At 42.0% G+C, this 14,494-nt stretch overlaps 1 protein-coding gene across 1 annotated transcript in view; it reads left to right on the plus strand.

Annotated features, from left to right (window-relative positions):
• The first annotated feature begins 5,881 nt into the window (after nt 1–5,881).
• Nucleotides 5,882–14,494, plus strand: part of SLC35F1 (solute carrier family 35 member F1) — a 238,128-nt gene continuing 229,515 nt past the window's right edge. Inside the window, exon 1 of the mRNA XM_070739614.1 lies at nt 5,882–6,067. Within this exon, the coding sequence (XP_070595715.1) occupies nt 5,916–6,067 (152 nt within the window). The 5' untranslated portion in view covers nt 5,882–5,915. The remainder of the gene's footprint in view (nt 6,068–14,494) is intronic.

A 14,494-nucleotide genomic window follows, 5' to 3' on the forward strand; every position in this document is an offset into this window, starting at 1 on the left:
GGATCTACTACTCTTTCAGTAAAATAATATTTTCTCATGTGGCTTTTGATCTTTCCCCCAACTAACTTCAGATTGTGTCCCCTTGTTCTTGTGTTCACTTTCCTATTAAAAACATTTCCCTCCTGAACCTTATTTAACCCTTTAACATATTTAAATGTTTTGATCAAAACATGAAACTCTATTTTAAATATCTTCCAAATCCAAGAATGGCAAAAGATTCAAACTCATTCTCCGAATAGGTCTTTATATACACCCTGTTACATCACCTACCAAGAAGAGGAAAGAAATATGAAGGAATCTCAAAATTAGCACAAGAAAAAAAAGGAAACCCCCTCCCCAAAAAACAAACAAACAAAACAAAACTGGACAAGATTTAACAGAACCAACTGGAAGGTTTCTGCTCACTTGATCCAGAATACTGACCTAGGCTGTTTGGGGAAGAAGGAGGAGGAAGAGGAGCCTTAAAAAGGCATGGTTAGTTAAATGTAGGTTGGTTAGTGCTGGGTGGGATGGAACAAAGTAATTAGAATAGTCTCAGGTCACAAAAGATGAAGTCCAATGGCAGAGAATTTTATCAAAAACCACTTCTCAGATTTCTTGCCTACATGAATAATCAAACAAGTTTAAACATCAGTCTAATTCCATCCTACCTTTGTCAACTTTATCTTGATGTTTACTAATAGGGCTGATGAAATCATTTAAACAGGTCTTTGTTCAACTTTTTAATTGTTTATATCAATCATGTCTTCTGAAAAAGTCTCTGGGTTCATAACAACAACAAAAACGATCTAGAATAACTTTTCTCCTTTCTTCTACATAAAAGGAGCCAATTGCTACAAGATGAATTTACTAGTTAACCAAAATACTCCAGCTAAGATTAAAGCACTTTTTAAAAAGTACTAAAATAATTGCAGAACATTTTTTTAAAAACAAACAAACAATCAGGCCATGATAAGAAAAAAAACACAATAAAAGACATCTGTTAGTCCTTAGAAATAAGAACACCCAGCAAATATGCAACAACACTGAATCAGGTAGCTTTAAATTAATAGAAGAGCAATATCTGCTGTTTTTCCTGCTGTTGTTTTTGTTTTTTAAATTAAAATTTGTCTGATTGAAAGCAAAGGAAAGTAATATTATAGACCTGTTCTCCGATTTGTAAATTTTTGATGGTATGAAGAATGAGAAAGTTTGTAATTTTTTATATTGTCTTTCTATTAAAGAATAGAAAAACAATATTTTTATAGTCTTTTTAACTCAATTGCTAACTGTAATGGTATGTGGGAATGACCTTGAGAGACATAATGAGGGATAATTGCTAAATGGACAACTGGGATGTAAAAATGTCTCAGCCTACAGAAGGGGGAGAAGTATGGGAAACCTTTGAAAAGGCATCCTTGCTAGTTTTCCAAAGAGTTAAAGAACAGGAGGGGGAAAAATACTTTCAGATGTGTAAGATTACTGTGAAGGTGATCTTACAATAAAAATACAGCTGGTATTTCTGGTTGTGCTTCTTCTCTGAATTACCTCACTGAGCTAACACTAACTCATTTCAGTCTCATACCTTTTGCCATCTATTCAATCCTTTGTCAACATCAATGCTAACAAGCTATGTTAAGCATTAGATTATAAAAAAAAGAGGAAATGAAGATGGGGAGGTAAAAGGGTGGGAATTTTAAACAGACTAAAGAATGGGAGGAATAAAACTCCCCAGCCTTCAATCTTCCTATCCAATTTATGTTCACTTATGTTTACCCAAACCAGACTCCTGGTTGCCACTCACTCACCCTGCTCTGCCCAGTCTCTGATCTGCAGCTTGCCTGCCTGAAGCACTGTGCCCCTGATCTGCTTAGCAGGTAAGCCTACAAACTCGTGGCCTAACTAGCTGCCCTTGCCCCTCCCACTGTCCCAGCCTGCCTTCCCTATTTCATTTCCCATGGCCCACAGTCCTGATATGCTTTTCTGCCTTCCATGTGGCCTTCCCGGTGTTCCTGTGGCGAGCTTGCAAAGGCAAGCAAGCGGTGGCCATGTGGAAGGCAGGAAACCATGTTGGGATGGTGAGGAAGGGAGGTAGCAGCTTACTTCCTTCTCTGGAGCCCTGCCATGCTTGGCGACCTTCCATGAGGCTTTACTGGCATTTCCTCATGCCTGTTTGCCTTCTGAGGTCAGCATTTAGCCCATTTATTTTATTTTATTTATTTTAATTGGATTTGTATGCCACCCGTTTCCAAGGACTCCGGGCAGCTCACAGCATAGAATAAAACAGTAGAAAAACAATCCAATTAATAACATAAACAATTGTTAAAAAATTCCTATTTTAAAACTTCAATTAACAATTCATACAACAGTCATACTAGGAAACATTCATTGGCCAGGGGGAAGCTCTAATAACCCCAGGCCTGGTGGCAGAGGTGAGTTTTTAAACTCTTTTGGAAGGTAAGGAGGGTGGGGGCAGTGCGAATCTCTGGGGGGAGTTGATTCCAGAGGGCCGGGGCCTCCACAGAGAAGGCTCTTCCCCAGGTCCTGCCAGCGACATTGTTTGGTTGATGGGACCCTAAGAAGACCAACTCTGTGGGACCTCACCGGTTGCTGGGATTCGTGCGGCAGACGGCGGTCTTGGAGATAATCTGGTCCTATGCCATGTAGAGCTTTATAGGTCATAACCAACACTTTGAATTGTGTCCAGAAACAGATTGGTAGCCAATGCAGTCCGTGGAGTGATGACGAGATATGGGCATGTATTGAAAGGCCCAAAACTGCTCGTACAGCTGCATTTTGGACGATCTGAAGTTTCCGACTCTGCACTCCAATTGGAGTCAAGATCAGTCCGGATCTGAGAGATTTTATCTGTGAAAAGCTTGTTAAAAGCCTCGGCTGATGGTAAATGCTCCAATCAGAGGTCATCTGCCTGTTTGTAGAAGCAAGACTTTTGTTTACTCTGTGTTGTGGCCCATCCACATCCTGCGCAGCTGATCATGGTTTTTGAGGATTGAGAGTCAGGTTGGGTTGGTATCCTAGGCCAGTGTACTTGGTACCTGAGTCTGATAGCAAGGAAGTCAGAGAGGATGCGGGGTCAGAGGCTGAAAGCCAACCAGGGCCTGTTGCACCTCCACAGGTGCCCATGAGTGACTGAGGAGAAGAGGAGGGGCCTCTTCTTGACTCCAGAGTACGCATAAGTCTCAGAAGATATGATCAGGAGGACGTCTCTGTGTGAATAGATCTCTAGAACACTTGGCCATGCCTTTTGACTATATAAGGGTGAGCCTCATGATGAGCTAGCGGGGAAATCAACTTTCTAATGTGAGCAATGACTGTTTGGTTTTGGCTCTTGGATTATTTATGTGAATTACAAACTAAGAAGGTGGAAATCTTGATGTCCGGGCTTCCTGCCATCTCGGTGTGAGTCATGTTAATTAGAGATTGGATCAAAGAGAACTATTTGGGAGTTTTGGCTTCATATTTGACTTTAATGAATAGCTGGTACGAACAGACTTATTTCTTGCTTCACTGATACCTTTTACACAGTTAAACCTTTCTGATACTAAATTATTAGAATTACATGCTTAAATCTTGCCAAAGCTGTGTGTGTGGATCTATTTCTTGGGGGGGGGGGTCATTGCTTGGACAGAATACTCTGGCAGACTTTCCTTCATGTATGTCAGCAACACACATGTTAAAAAACCCACGAAGACCGTGGGTGTCATGAGTTGAAGTTCTTTCTCCACAAATCCAGCTGTGGTTCCTGAATCAGAAACACACAGGAAGCCAGCCATCCTTCCTTTTCTTTCTGCAACACATCCTTAGTTCTGCTGGACTTCCAGTAGGACCTCATTCCCAGATGTTTCCCCAGTAAATTGGGAAAAAGTTGTAAGACAAGGAAATTGTTTTGTGCAACCCAGAGATCCACTGCAAGAAAACTTTGCAAATAACATCGAGAGAAACTCAGCAACTTCCCCAATGTCTCTTCCCTATCTTATGGATCAAATATTGCTTACACATGGATCAAATACATGCTCCTTGTTTCTGTTTTAACATTGTTTTTCTCTGGCAGACCCTCCCCCCCCCCTACTGTTTTATTTTCCCTACTGTTCTGTTCTGTTTTCCTTATTATTTCCTCAGCCTGACTTTTTTTTAAAAAAAACCACCAACCTTTTGGGGAGTTAACCAAAGTCTACAGTAAATTTGCCACCAAGAACCATTATGTAGACCACGCACAAGGCCTCCCAATAACTGGACTTTTTTACCCGCATGATGTTCATTCATTGTGTTTGAAGAGGACCTGGACATCTAATGGTTTGTAGACTGTACACGATGTGTCCACAGGTGGCTGGTAAAGCTTATACAGGCATGAAATGTTCTGCCACATATTGGGCAGATATAGGTGGGCATCATTGTCTCAGCATTTATAACTTCGGCTTTGCAGAGTGCTCGCTTCTCTTCTGCTATGAATGTTTTTCTGGCCTTAGATGTCTGGCAGCCATGAGGGATCAGCATACACCATTTATTGCCTGCATATAAGATTGCTCTTTAGCCTGTAGACCCCTGGTTCCCAACGTGGGACCTACGGCCCACAGGGGGGCAATTTGATTTTTAATAGGGGCAATTGTAACCTTGTTTAATCTAAGATAATGGCCTTTTAGGCTTCCCCCACATGAGTAGGAGTTCACTTTTTGAATAGTAACAATTATATGTGTGTGGGGTGGCATCAGGATTTTAGAGATGCTTAGGTGCGGCATGGCCAAAAAGAGATTGGGAACCACTGCTGTAGATTCTCAGTCATCCAGGTCATGTTTCTCCCCAAAGGTGCTTTTCCTGGAAGCAACTGGACTTCTTGGGATTTTTGTGTGTGTGTGTGTGTGTGTGTGTGTGTGTGTGTGGTCTTTTTCTTCTTCAAAGAAAAACCAAGTAGTTCAACTGCCTCCATAAAAAAATGCACCTTATGGGACTTCAACTCTTTAGCTTTCTTTCATCCCTTCCCTTACGCTCTCCTTCGCCAGCGCCGTCCTGGATGCCGGGAGCTGTCCAGGGACGAGAGGTTCTGAAGGTAAAAGCGGAGACTGGGAACACCTGAGCACCGCGGGAAACTACAACTCCCGGCAAACAATTCCGAAAGGGAAAGGGGGGCAAAGTGTGTGTGTGTGTGGGGGGAGAGATAGCGGCTGGGAAGGTGAGGGCGTCCAATCCTGCCTGCTCCCCCTAGCGGGCGCAACCGAACTAAGAGGAGGGGGATGTGGTAGTGGTGGTGGAAGAGGAGGAGGGGGGAGGAACGGAGCGGGCGTTGGGGAGGGGTGGGGAGCGCACGGAGCCGGCGGCTTCGGCTCGTCTGCAGCCGCACTCTGGCGTGGAGAGCTTCCCCGGCTCCTTGCGCGCGCAAAGGCGGCTCCCCCTCTCCGGGCTGTGCAGACGGCGCCGCGCCTGATCGCGCTACTATACCGATAGCAGAGAGAGAGAGAGAGACAGAGGGAAAGAAAGACTGCCGGCTGGGTTGGGTTGGGCTGAGCTGAGCTGAGCCGCGGAGAGACAAAAGAAGAGCCAAGCACCAACCCCCCTCGAGGTTCCCGCCGCTGCCATCATCATTCCTGCTGCTCCTCGTTGATCCTCATTCCCTCACCTCCTCGTTGGCGGACACTTGCTGCTGCTGCTGGGGGGAGGAAGGAGCGGGGCGGATGCAACTGAAGGAAACACCCCCTACCCAAAAAAACCCCCATCCAAACCATCTCCTTCGCTCCATGGCCGAGCAGCCCTAAGGCGCGCGGCGGCGGTGGCTGGAGCTGGAGCCCCCAAGAGAAGCCCGCGAACCCCCGCAGCCGCCCCCGCGGGCGCTTTCCCTGGACCTTCCGCGGGATTCTCGCCTCGGCGGCCGGGCGGCGCACGATGCGCCCTGCTGCTCCCTTCTGATCGCCAGCCCCACCGCGATGAGCTCTCCGGATCAGCAGCAGCAGCAGCCCAACCGCGTCGTGGCGACCATCGAAAACCTGCCTCCCGAGGGCCTCGGCGGCGGCCGGGGCTGCGCCTCTGCCCCGCCTTCCTCCAGTGTGCGCCAGAAGATCCGTAAAGTGTTTAACAGGTGAGCTTGGATTGGAGGGCGACCGCGCAGCCCGGCTACATACAATAGTCTTTATCCGCGAAGGTCTCCTTCCTTTGGGAAGGGGGGAGCGAGAGCCACTCGGAAGGGGGCCGTTCAGATCCAGCCTCCTTAATGTGGGGTTTGGGTGTTGCGGGTGTGTATTTTAACGATCTGCTGCTTCGAGCGCCCTGCGGCTTCGCAATCCCTTCTCCACGCCGGCTGGCTGGGTGGGTGGGGCCCGAATCGGGCATTGTAAGAGAAGAGTACTCTCTGCACATGTTCGGAGTAGCCGGAGGTTCGGCCCGGGCCTGAATTGGAAACGGATCGCAACGCTTATAAAATCTTAGCCCAGTCAGTCTCGTTCTGGTAGAAAACGCCCGCTGGGCACCAATGTATCCAGGGGAGTTCCCCACTGAAGAAGAAGAAGTTTCTGTGGGCAGGGATGGCGTGACAGAAAGGGTCATCCATTTTCTTCAGCAGGGCGCCTTTCGTTAAAGAGCATCGGTCACGATGGAGGGTAGCTTGTTTTAAGGATGCTCTTCTGAAACCCTAGCCAGTTGGTGCTTGTGGGCTAGCTGGGGCTTGGGAAAAGGGCAAAATGGAAGTCTGTTTTTTGGAAACAGTACCAAAATACTGGTCATATCCTCACCAAGAAAAGATGGGTTGGCAGCAAAAATCAATGTCCTTCCCCTGCCTCCCAAGCTTTCAACTCAGCTTAACAGAATGGAAAAGCACCCTTTTAAATAAATACCATGGTAGATGTTTTGGGGAAACTAGCTTCATTTCCTGCTTTTGTTTGTGTGTGTGTGTGCATCTGAAAAAGTGCAAGAGAAACTTGATCCAGATATCCTGGAGCAGGGCAGAAATAGATTGGAATGGAATAGAATAGAATACAATAGAATAGAATACAATAGAATACAATAGAATACAATAGAATAGAATAGAATTTTCTTATTGGCCAAGTGTGATTGGACAGACAAGGAATTTGTGTTTGGTGCATATGCTCTCAGTGTACATAAAAGAAAAGATACATTCGTCAAGAATAATAAGATACAACACTTAATGATAGTCCAGGCACAAATAAGGAATCCAATCATTTTAGGAACCAGTCAATATAAATTGTAAGCATACAAGCAACAAAGTTACAGTCATACAGTCATTAGTGGGAAAAGATGAGTGATGGGAACAATGAAAAGATTAATAGTAGTGCAGACTTATTAAATAGTTTGACAGTGTTGAGGGAAATATTTCTTTAGCAGAGTGATGGCGTTCGGGGAAAATAATCATTCTTGTGTCTAGTTGTTCTGGGGTGCAGTGCTATATAGCATCATTTTCAGGGTAGGAGTTGAAGCAGTTTGTGAAGGATCCATAAATATTTTCATGGTCCTCTTTTTTGACTCGTGCAGTATACATGTCCTCAATGCCGAACTGGAAAGGCTAACTCTTGTGGAGTTCCTTTCCTTGCATAGGGATGAAGGCAAAGCTTCTCTATTTATGATCGAAGTGCCTTCTTTTGATCCTGGCTATGAGAAAAGATCACGTTTGGTTGGGAAGTATTGCATTTGTGAGCTGCTCAGGAATCTTGTTAAATCTCTTAAGAAAAAGATTTTTTTTTTTAGTAGACGTTTGTACACTACCAGAAATCTTTCCTTATGCTGCAGATCTGGAATAATATAGCTTCATTTCCTTCTTTTCCTGGGAAAATCTTCAGCTGTGAGGAATGATTGTGCGGTGGCATTTCAACTCTCAGTGGGGAAAATCCCTAAGGAATTTATGGCCGGTTTGGATTACTTGAGAGAGGAACATGAAGAGGGAAGGATTTGGAAACCCATCCAAGTTGATTGGTTTTATTTCAGTGGTATGCATTGTAGTTATTTTTAGTATTACAAACAAATGAAGCTTTTTTTTTTTTTTTTTTGCTTCCTGACACTTTCATGAGACTGGGGTTAATTCAAGTCTCCCTGTTCTTGATAGAGGAAAATTGTCATTGTCAGAATGATATTTATAACATATGAAGAGTTAGAACATGTTGGTGAGGCAAAGCTAAGATTGCCTTGGCAAGTAGCCAATAATAAATAAGGGGAAAATATGAGAATTTACAAAAGAATCTCTGTTTCAAGATCAATTGAATTTAAAATTGTAACCTCTTTCAAATGGCAACTTCTCAGTTTATTTGTTATATGTCTGATGGAGAAAATGAATAGATTATCTTGAATAATCTCTTTAATGAGATTGTTTTATGTGACACACAGACTTCCTTGGAAATTCCTTGATGATAGATTGAGGTAGGCAACCTTTCTATGGCTATGAGTGGCACCTAACATCTTGGGGGGCTGGGCTGAGGGTGTTGGAATGGATGGGACCAATATCACATATAGATGAGGTAGAAACATTTGGGAGAAGCATTGAGTGATTTATTCATTAGTTAACCATTAAGGCGAACCATTTAGCTTTATTATATGTTGTGGTTAGCTCTGGCCCAGCTCCTGCCCCAAGGAATTAGGAGGTGGATGTGGGGGAGACATCCACATGCCCCAGGCCTGTTTTGCTCCCAGTAGAATCTGCCAACGAAGTCTCCTCTGACCAAGGAAGCGTGAGTGACAGGGAAGAGGGGAGCTTGGCAGACAGCCCAGGAGGAGATCAGTCATCTGTATCATCCCTGGATTCTGAACAAGAATTAATGACACATCCATGCATGCGTAGAGTGATGCATAGGAGACAACTACTGAAGGATTATTACAAGAGAAAATGAGGCCACCTGTGGTTGGGTGGGGCTGCTGTAATTAGTGCTACAGATAAAAGTGCAGCCTGGTGTTTTAGCCTCATGGCAGTTTATCTGATTCATTGTTTCATCAAGATCGTGGTTTTTGCTGTTCAGGATTGTGTGTGTGGACTCCCTGGACTTTAGAATTGGACTCAATTTCCCAGTTATTGGGTGAGCAATTGGACTGAATTTAACCTGTGCCTGGTGTGTACCAGAAACTCCCTTTGACATTTAAAAAGGGAGCTTTTTCTGTTTTTCTGTTTATAAAAACTTTTGGGTTTTCCTTTTATTGTATGGTGTGTGTCTTCCTGGACTAATTACCCTGTAATTACGGGCGGTTGAGACACGCTGGCAGAACAATTATAATTTCCATATCAAAATGGGACAAACTATTTTAGGTAGCCATTGTTCCATTGAAAGTGAGCATATGGGCCTTGTATCCCCATTTGATGGGAAAGCAAAATGCCTTCTTTTGTCTCAGAAAGGGGCAACTTGATATCCTGAACTGTTGTTGGACTCTGGTTCTCTAAGTCACAGTTTGTAAGAGATGAAGCTGATGAACTGGGAGTCATCGATTGTCAGACCAGTCAGGATTTTTATGTGAACATAGAACACATGTTTATGACTTTAAGGCTGGGAATAAAGAATGGCCCAAAGTCTTTTGATTCAAAACAATAGGAGAAAAGCACCAGCCAATATATACTACTCTGTAGTAGGCAAATCTGCTACATTAATATCCCCACCCCCAACCTTTCGGGCACCAGGCACCTGTGTAGAGAATCTTGGAGAGCCTCGGTGGTGCAGTGGTTAGAGTGCAGTACTGCAAGCTACTTCTGCTGGTCACCGGCTGCCAGCAGTTTGGCAGTTTGAATCTCAGTAGGCTCAAAGTTGACTCAGCATTCCATCCTTCCAAAGTCAATAAAATGAGGACCCAGATTGTTGGTGGAAATATGCTTACTGTCTGTAAACCGCTTAGAGAGGGCAGTAAAGCACTGTGAAATGGTATATAAGTCTAAATGCTATTGCCAATGCTATTGCTATTTTCCATGGACTGGAGGAGGCTTCATTTCATGTGCTTCCTACATCCCGCGGATAGGGCTTCACTTGTTTGCATGGTCTGGTTTCTGGCACGCTGCGGATGGGTGTTGGTCCATGGACCAGGGGTTGGAGGCCCCTATGCTACATGTATAAGTCTACTATTAAGCAATTTATTTAGTCATGTTGAATCTGTGAACATTCTGCTGTTTATGAATGTAGGATTCTGTTTCTGCAGCATATATATTTAGTGCGATGCTGGGAAATGCCAGCCATAATCAATAAAGCCAATAATATTGGATGGTCCTTTCCCTTGGAGGACTATCAGGGTTCAGTTCCGCAAATGCTGACTAGGTTTAAAAATCCTTGATCAAGTCATTGCCTTAGCTTGTTGAATTAACTATGTCATCAAGTATTTAGGCATAGCATGCTGTGTGTCCAGAGAATTATGTTTGTTTACCTGGCTTTTAATACATGCAGGGCAAACCAGGCACACAGTAGCTTAACTGTTTTCATATCTAAAGAGATGTCTTTTTGTACATACTGCATTCCAAGGTTAGAGTGCCTATGAGTTTTACGAATAAGAAGAGATCTGAGCTGTGCTCTATGTAGAAGATAATTCATTCTGACTTAAAGGCATGCTGCTCAACTTTGGGTGAATGGGAATATTCTGATCCAAGCTATCTATCATAATCAAATCATGGTTTTGGTTGTTTCACATATATCTAGCTTATGGATTTCCTCACATGGGCCGATCCATTATATTGGCAGTAGTTTCACTCATGATAACCAGCCATAAGGTTAGTATTAACCACTGCTCATCTGCAGAGCAAAATTAGAACTCTGAAATACACCTTCTAATCCAACAAGGTATTGCTAAAGATAATTGTAAATTACATTATTAGATGTCATGGCTAACAACAGTTATGATAAATAAGATTGGAAGAGAAGAGGGTGGGAATATTATATGAATAGATACATGCTGCCATTTAGATGTCTTGGACTGCAGTATCTATATACCCAAGCCAGCCTACTACAGCTAGAGAGTTAGAGAATGAATGATGGAAAATGTAATTAGTTGCTGTCATGAAGATGTTATCTCTACCCTTTTAGCTTTTTAACTTTTAATACCATTAGCCTAACTTTTAATTCTGCCAATTAACTTTGCGCTTATTTATGCTTTTATACCTTCTAACATGTTTTGTTTGTAAACTGCCCAGAGCCATTTAGGTGAGATTGGTACTATAGAAATGTGATGAATAAATTTTAAAATATTCAGCAGGCATCAAGTCACCTAACTTGAGATTGAGGAATGCCTGTGGATGCAACATTTTTCAATGATGTAGAAATAATAACTCTTTAAGAGTTTTTTTTAAAGTTGTTATTTCATATCTTATCATTCAGTGAACAGTGTGAAGTCTCATTCCTAGTGTGAGGCCTCATTCCTAGTTTTAAAATGACTGAATAAGGGAGGATAATTTAATTTCCCAAGCATTTCTTCAAATTTGTATTGATATTATATAGTCATTTATGCTATCTTCTTTTAATTAAGTTTTAGGAAGATATTTTGAAAAGTATATTTGTTTATGTGATGTATTGTGTGTGTGTGTATGTGTGTAATAGAGACAGACAGACAGACAGACACCAGTTGGTCATAGATATAGACTGCTGGAGACTAATACAATCTTACCTGAACAAACACAGGTTAGGTCTGACTGAAAATTTTATTCAAGATTCTGGCTCCAGAGGGCTTTAGATGGAATTTACGGTAATCTACTCATTCTTTCTTGCACTTGCTTCACATTCCACCCTAGCATTCTTTCTTGTGCCTGGAATAAATTTCGTTTTTACTGCTTAACAGTTACAGTAATTGATAGCTCCTTCAACTAAAATAAAGGCCAACTTAGCCTTTTTTACTGGACTGAATGAGCCTAGCAATTAAGGTTGTAAGTTGTGGTGGCTATAAAGTGGGTAATCACGTTGGTTGTGACCTACAGTATAAAAGCCCTACATGGCAGTGCGCCCGGCTACCTATGAAGCCTTCTTCACCCCCTTACACTAGCCTGTCCCACCCAGTCAGGCAGGGAGGGTATATTGCATAGCCTAGAATTCAAACTGGTGGAAACTAGAAAGAGAGACTTCTCTGCCATTCACCTGCTCAATGGAATTTTCTGCAGGGAGCACACAGCTATTCGTTTGGTTAGACCCCCAAATCCTCACTTTGACTTTTACCTAATTGTAATCTCTTTCCTCTTGCCTTAGAATTTTTAACTTTTAGGCCTATTGTTTTATATTTTAACATTTTATTGTTTACCGCCCACAGTCCCTCTTGAGGGAGACGGGTGGTACAGAAATGAGAAAAATAAACAAAAAAATCTGAGGACACAGCTTGTCAACTCCCACATTATCCAATGAAGGGATAGATCTCAAAAGAAATGGTGAGGGAAGAGAGAGCTCCCTCCCTATTGTCAAACTTGATTTCATTGAGGGCCGTATCAGGGCTGTGTTTGACCTCGGGAGGCCAGGGTGGTCTCCCAACTTGACATCATTCCCATGGCCAACTTGACATCACTCATGTCAGGGATGTCTGTCATGACCCGAGTGCTCTACCAACAAAAATGGGCTCCCAATCTCTGTTTTTGGCTGGGACAGCCTCCTGCAGTCCTCTGCCAGAGAAAAATGACCTCTGGAGGGCCAAAAGCTCCATTTTTGCTGACAAAGGGTTGCAGGAAGCCATCCCAGCTGAAAACGGAGACTGGGAGCCCGTTTGTGTTGGCAGAAGCCCCAGTGCTGGTCCTTCACTGTTTACAGGATGATCCAGCAAGCCAGATCTATGCACCTTGTGGCCAGGATCTGGCCGATTGGCTTTGAGTTTGACCCCACTGATGTAGATGCTGCAGGTTGAAATAGTATAGGATGCAATGGAGGAGAGCATGACCAATCTGACTAGCAAACAAGAAAATTGCACACTGTAAAATTTTGTACCAGATTCCACTTATAATATTTCTATGTGCCGTCTCTTAGTTACTAAGACTAAAGAGCTTTCTCAAACCGGTGGCCTCCAGATGTGTTGGTTTATGAGAGATGAAGTCCTACACATCTGGAAGGCATTAGAGTGAGGCAGGTTTGAGTCTAGCAATACTATTAGAAGGGGTCAGTTATCAGTCTAAAAACTGGAGAGTACTATTCAAAACAGGAGGCCAGAGTAAAAGCATATAGAGAGGTGATGCAAAATTTTAAAATCTGGAAAGGCACAAGACAAGGGTGTCCATTATCCCCATTGTTATTTATATTGACTGAAGAGATATTAACAAGAATAATAGAAAAGATACAGAGATTGGAAATTAAAGGAGAAAGTTATAAACTGCAAGCTTTTGCGGATGATTTAATGACTAACAAACAGAAAGCTGGTTTGACCAAGGGAGCAAATATTCAATTAGCAAAAAAGGTGAAGTATTTTGATGGCAAGGTGCATATTGATCAAGGAGGACAATTATATTAATTTTTTTAATCAGATAAAGGCAGACTTGGAAAGATGGAAAACCATTCAATTCCCTTTTATGGGTAGAACAGTGACAATTAAAATGAGTGTTCTGCCAAAATTACTTTTTCTATTCCAAAATGTACCTTAACAAACTGTATAAAATTGTGTTGAAATTCATATGGCTGACAAAAAAAGTCAAGAATTAAATTGAAATTACTTCAGGGGACCAAAGAAAGAGGTAGGTTCAGTTTGCCCAACTGGAAATTATTACCAAGCAGCAGTGACCACATGGATCAAAGAATGGATAACTCTAAGAAATAAAAAGATATATTAGACGAACAGAGGGGATTAAAATTGAGACTGCAATTAAAAGAACAAAATTGGAATTAAAATGATGGCCAGACTTACGAATTCAGTCAAGTCATATGAAAGATATGAAAATGGACATCAGCACAAACTTAACGGCATTAGATAAACTTCTATCGGAGAAAGAAGATAAAATGGTCAAAGCAATATATAAACTTTTACTAGAATACAAAATGGAGGAAGAGTGTGTTAAAGAGACAACTGTGGTATGGGCAAAGAACTTTGGGTACAATATTGAATTTGAAAAGTGGGAAAAAATTGTAGGACAAAAAGAGGAAGTTAACTCTGGCCACATCATACAAAGAGAATTTTTATAAAATGTTTTACAGGTGGCACCTGCCACCAGCGAGACTAGCTAAAATTTATAAAAACATATCAAACTTATCAAGCTGGAAATGTGAACAAACACTAGGTACATACTACCACATGTGGTAGACATGTAGAAGAGCAAAAGAATACTGGTAAAAGTTTCAAATGTGATTGGAAGAAATGATCGGGAAGAGTTTGCAATTCAAACCAGAATTAATATTTTAATATTAATTATTATTATTATTATTATTATTATTATTATTATTAATAATAATAATAATAATTTTACTAGGGATTAAAATCTAAGAAAATCTAAGTAAAGCGTTAACATTTTTAATACTGCATATCATAACAGTGGCAGGAATAGTTTATGCCCAACAGTTTAGGTGTATTATGAAAATACACCTAAAGAAAGGGCATAATAAAAAAAATAGGGATATAAATATGAATATTTATGGTCCTTGCTAGA

This window comes from Erythrolamprus reginae, chromosome 1 (genome assembly GCF_031021105.1).
Source record: "Erythrolamprus reginae isolate rEryReg1 chromosome 1, rEryReg1.hap1, whole genome shotgun sequence".
NCBI lineage: Eukaryota > Metazoa > Chordata > Lepidosauria > Squamata > Dipsadidae > Erythrolamprus > Erythrolamprus reginae.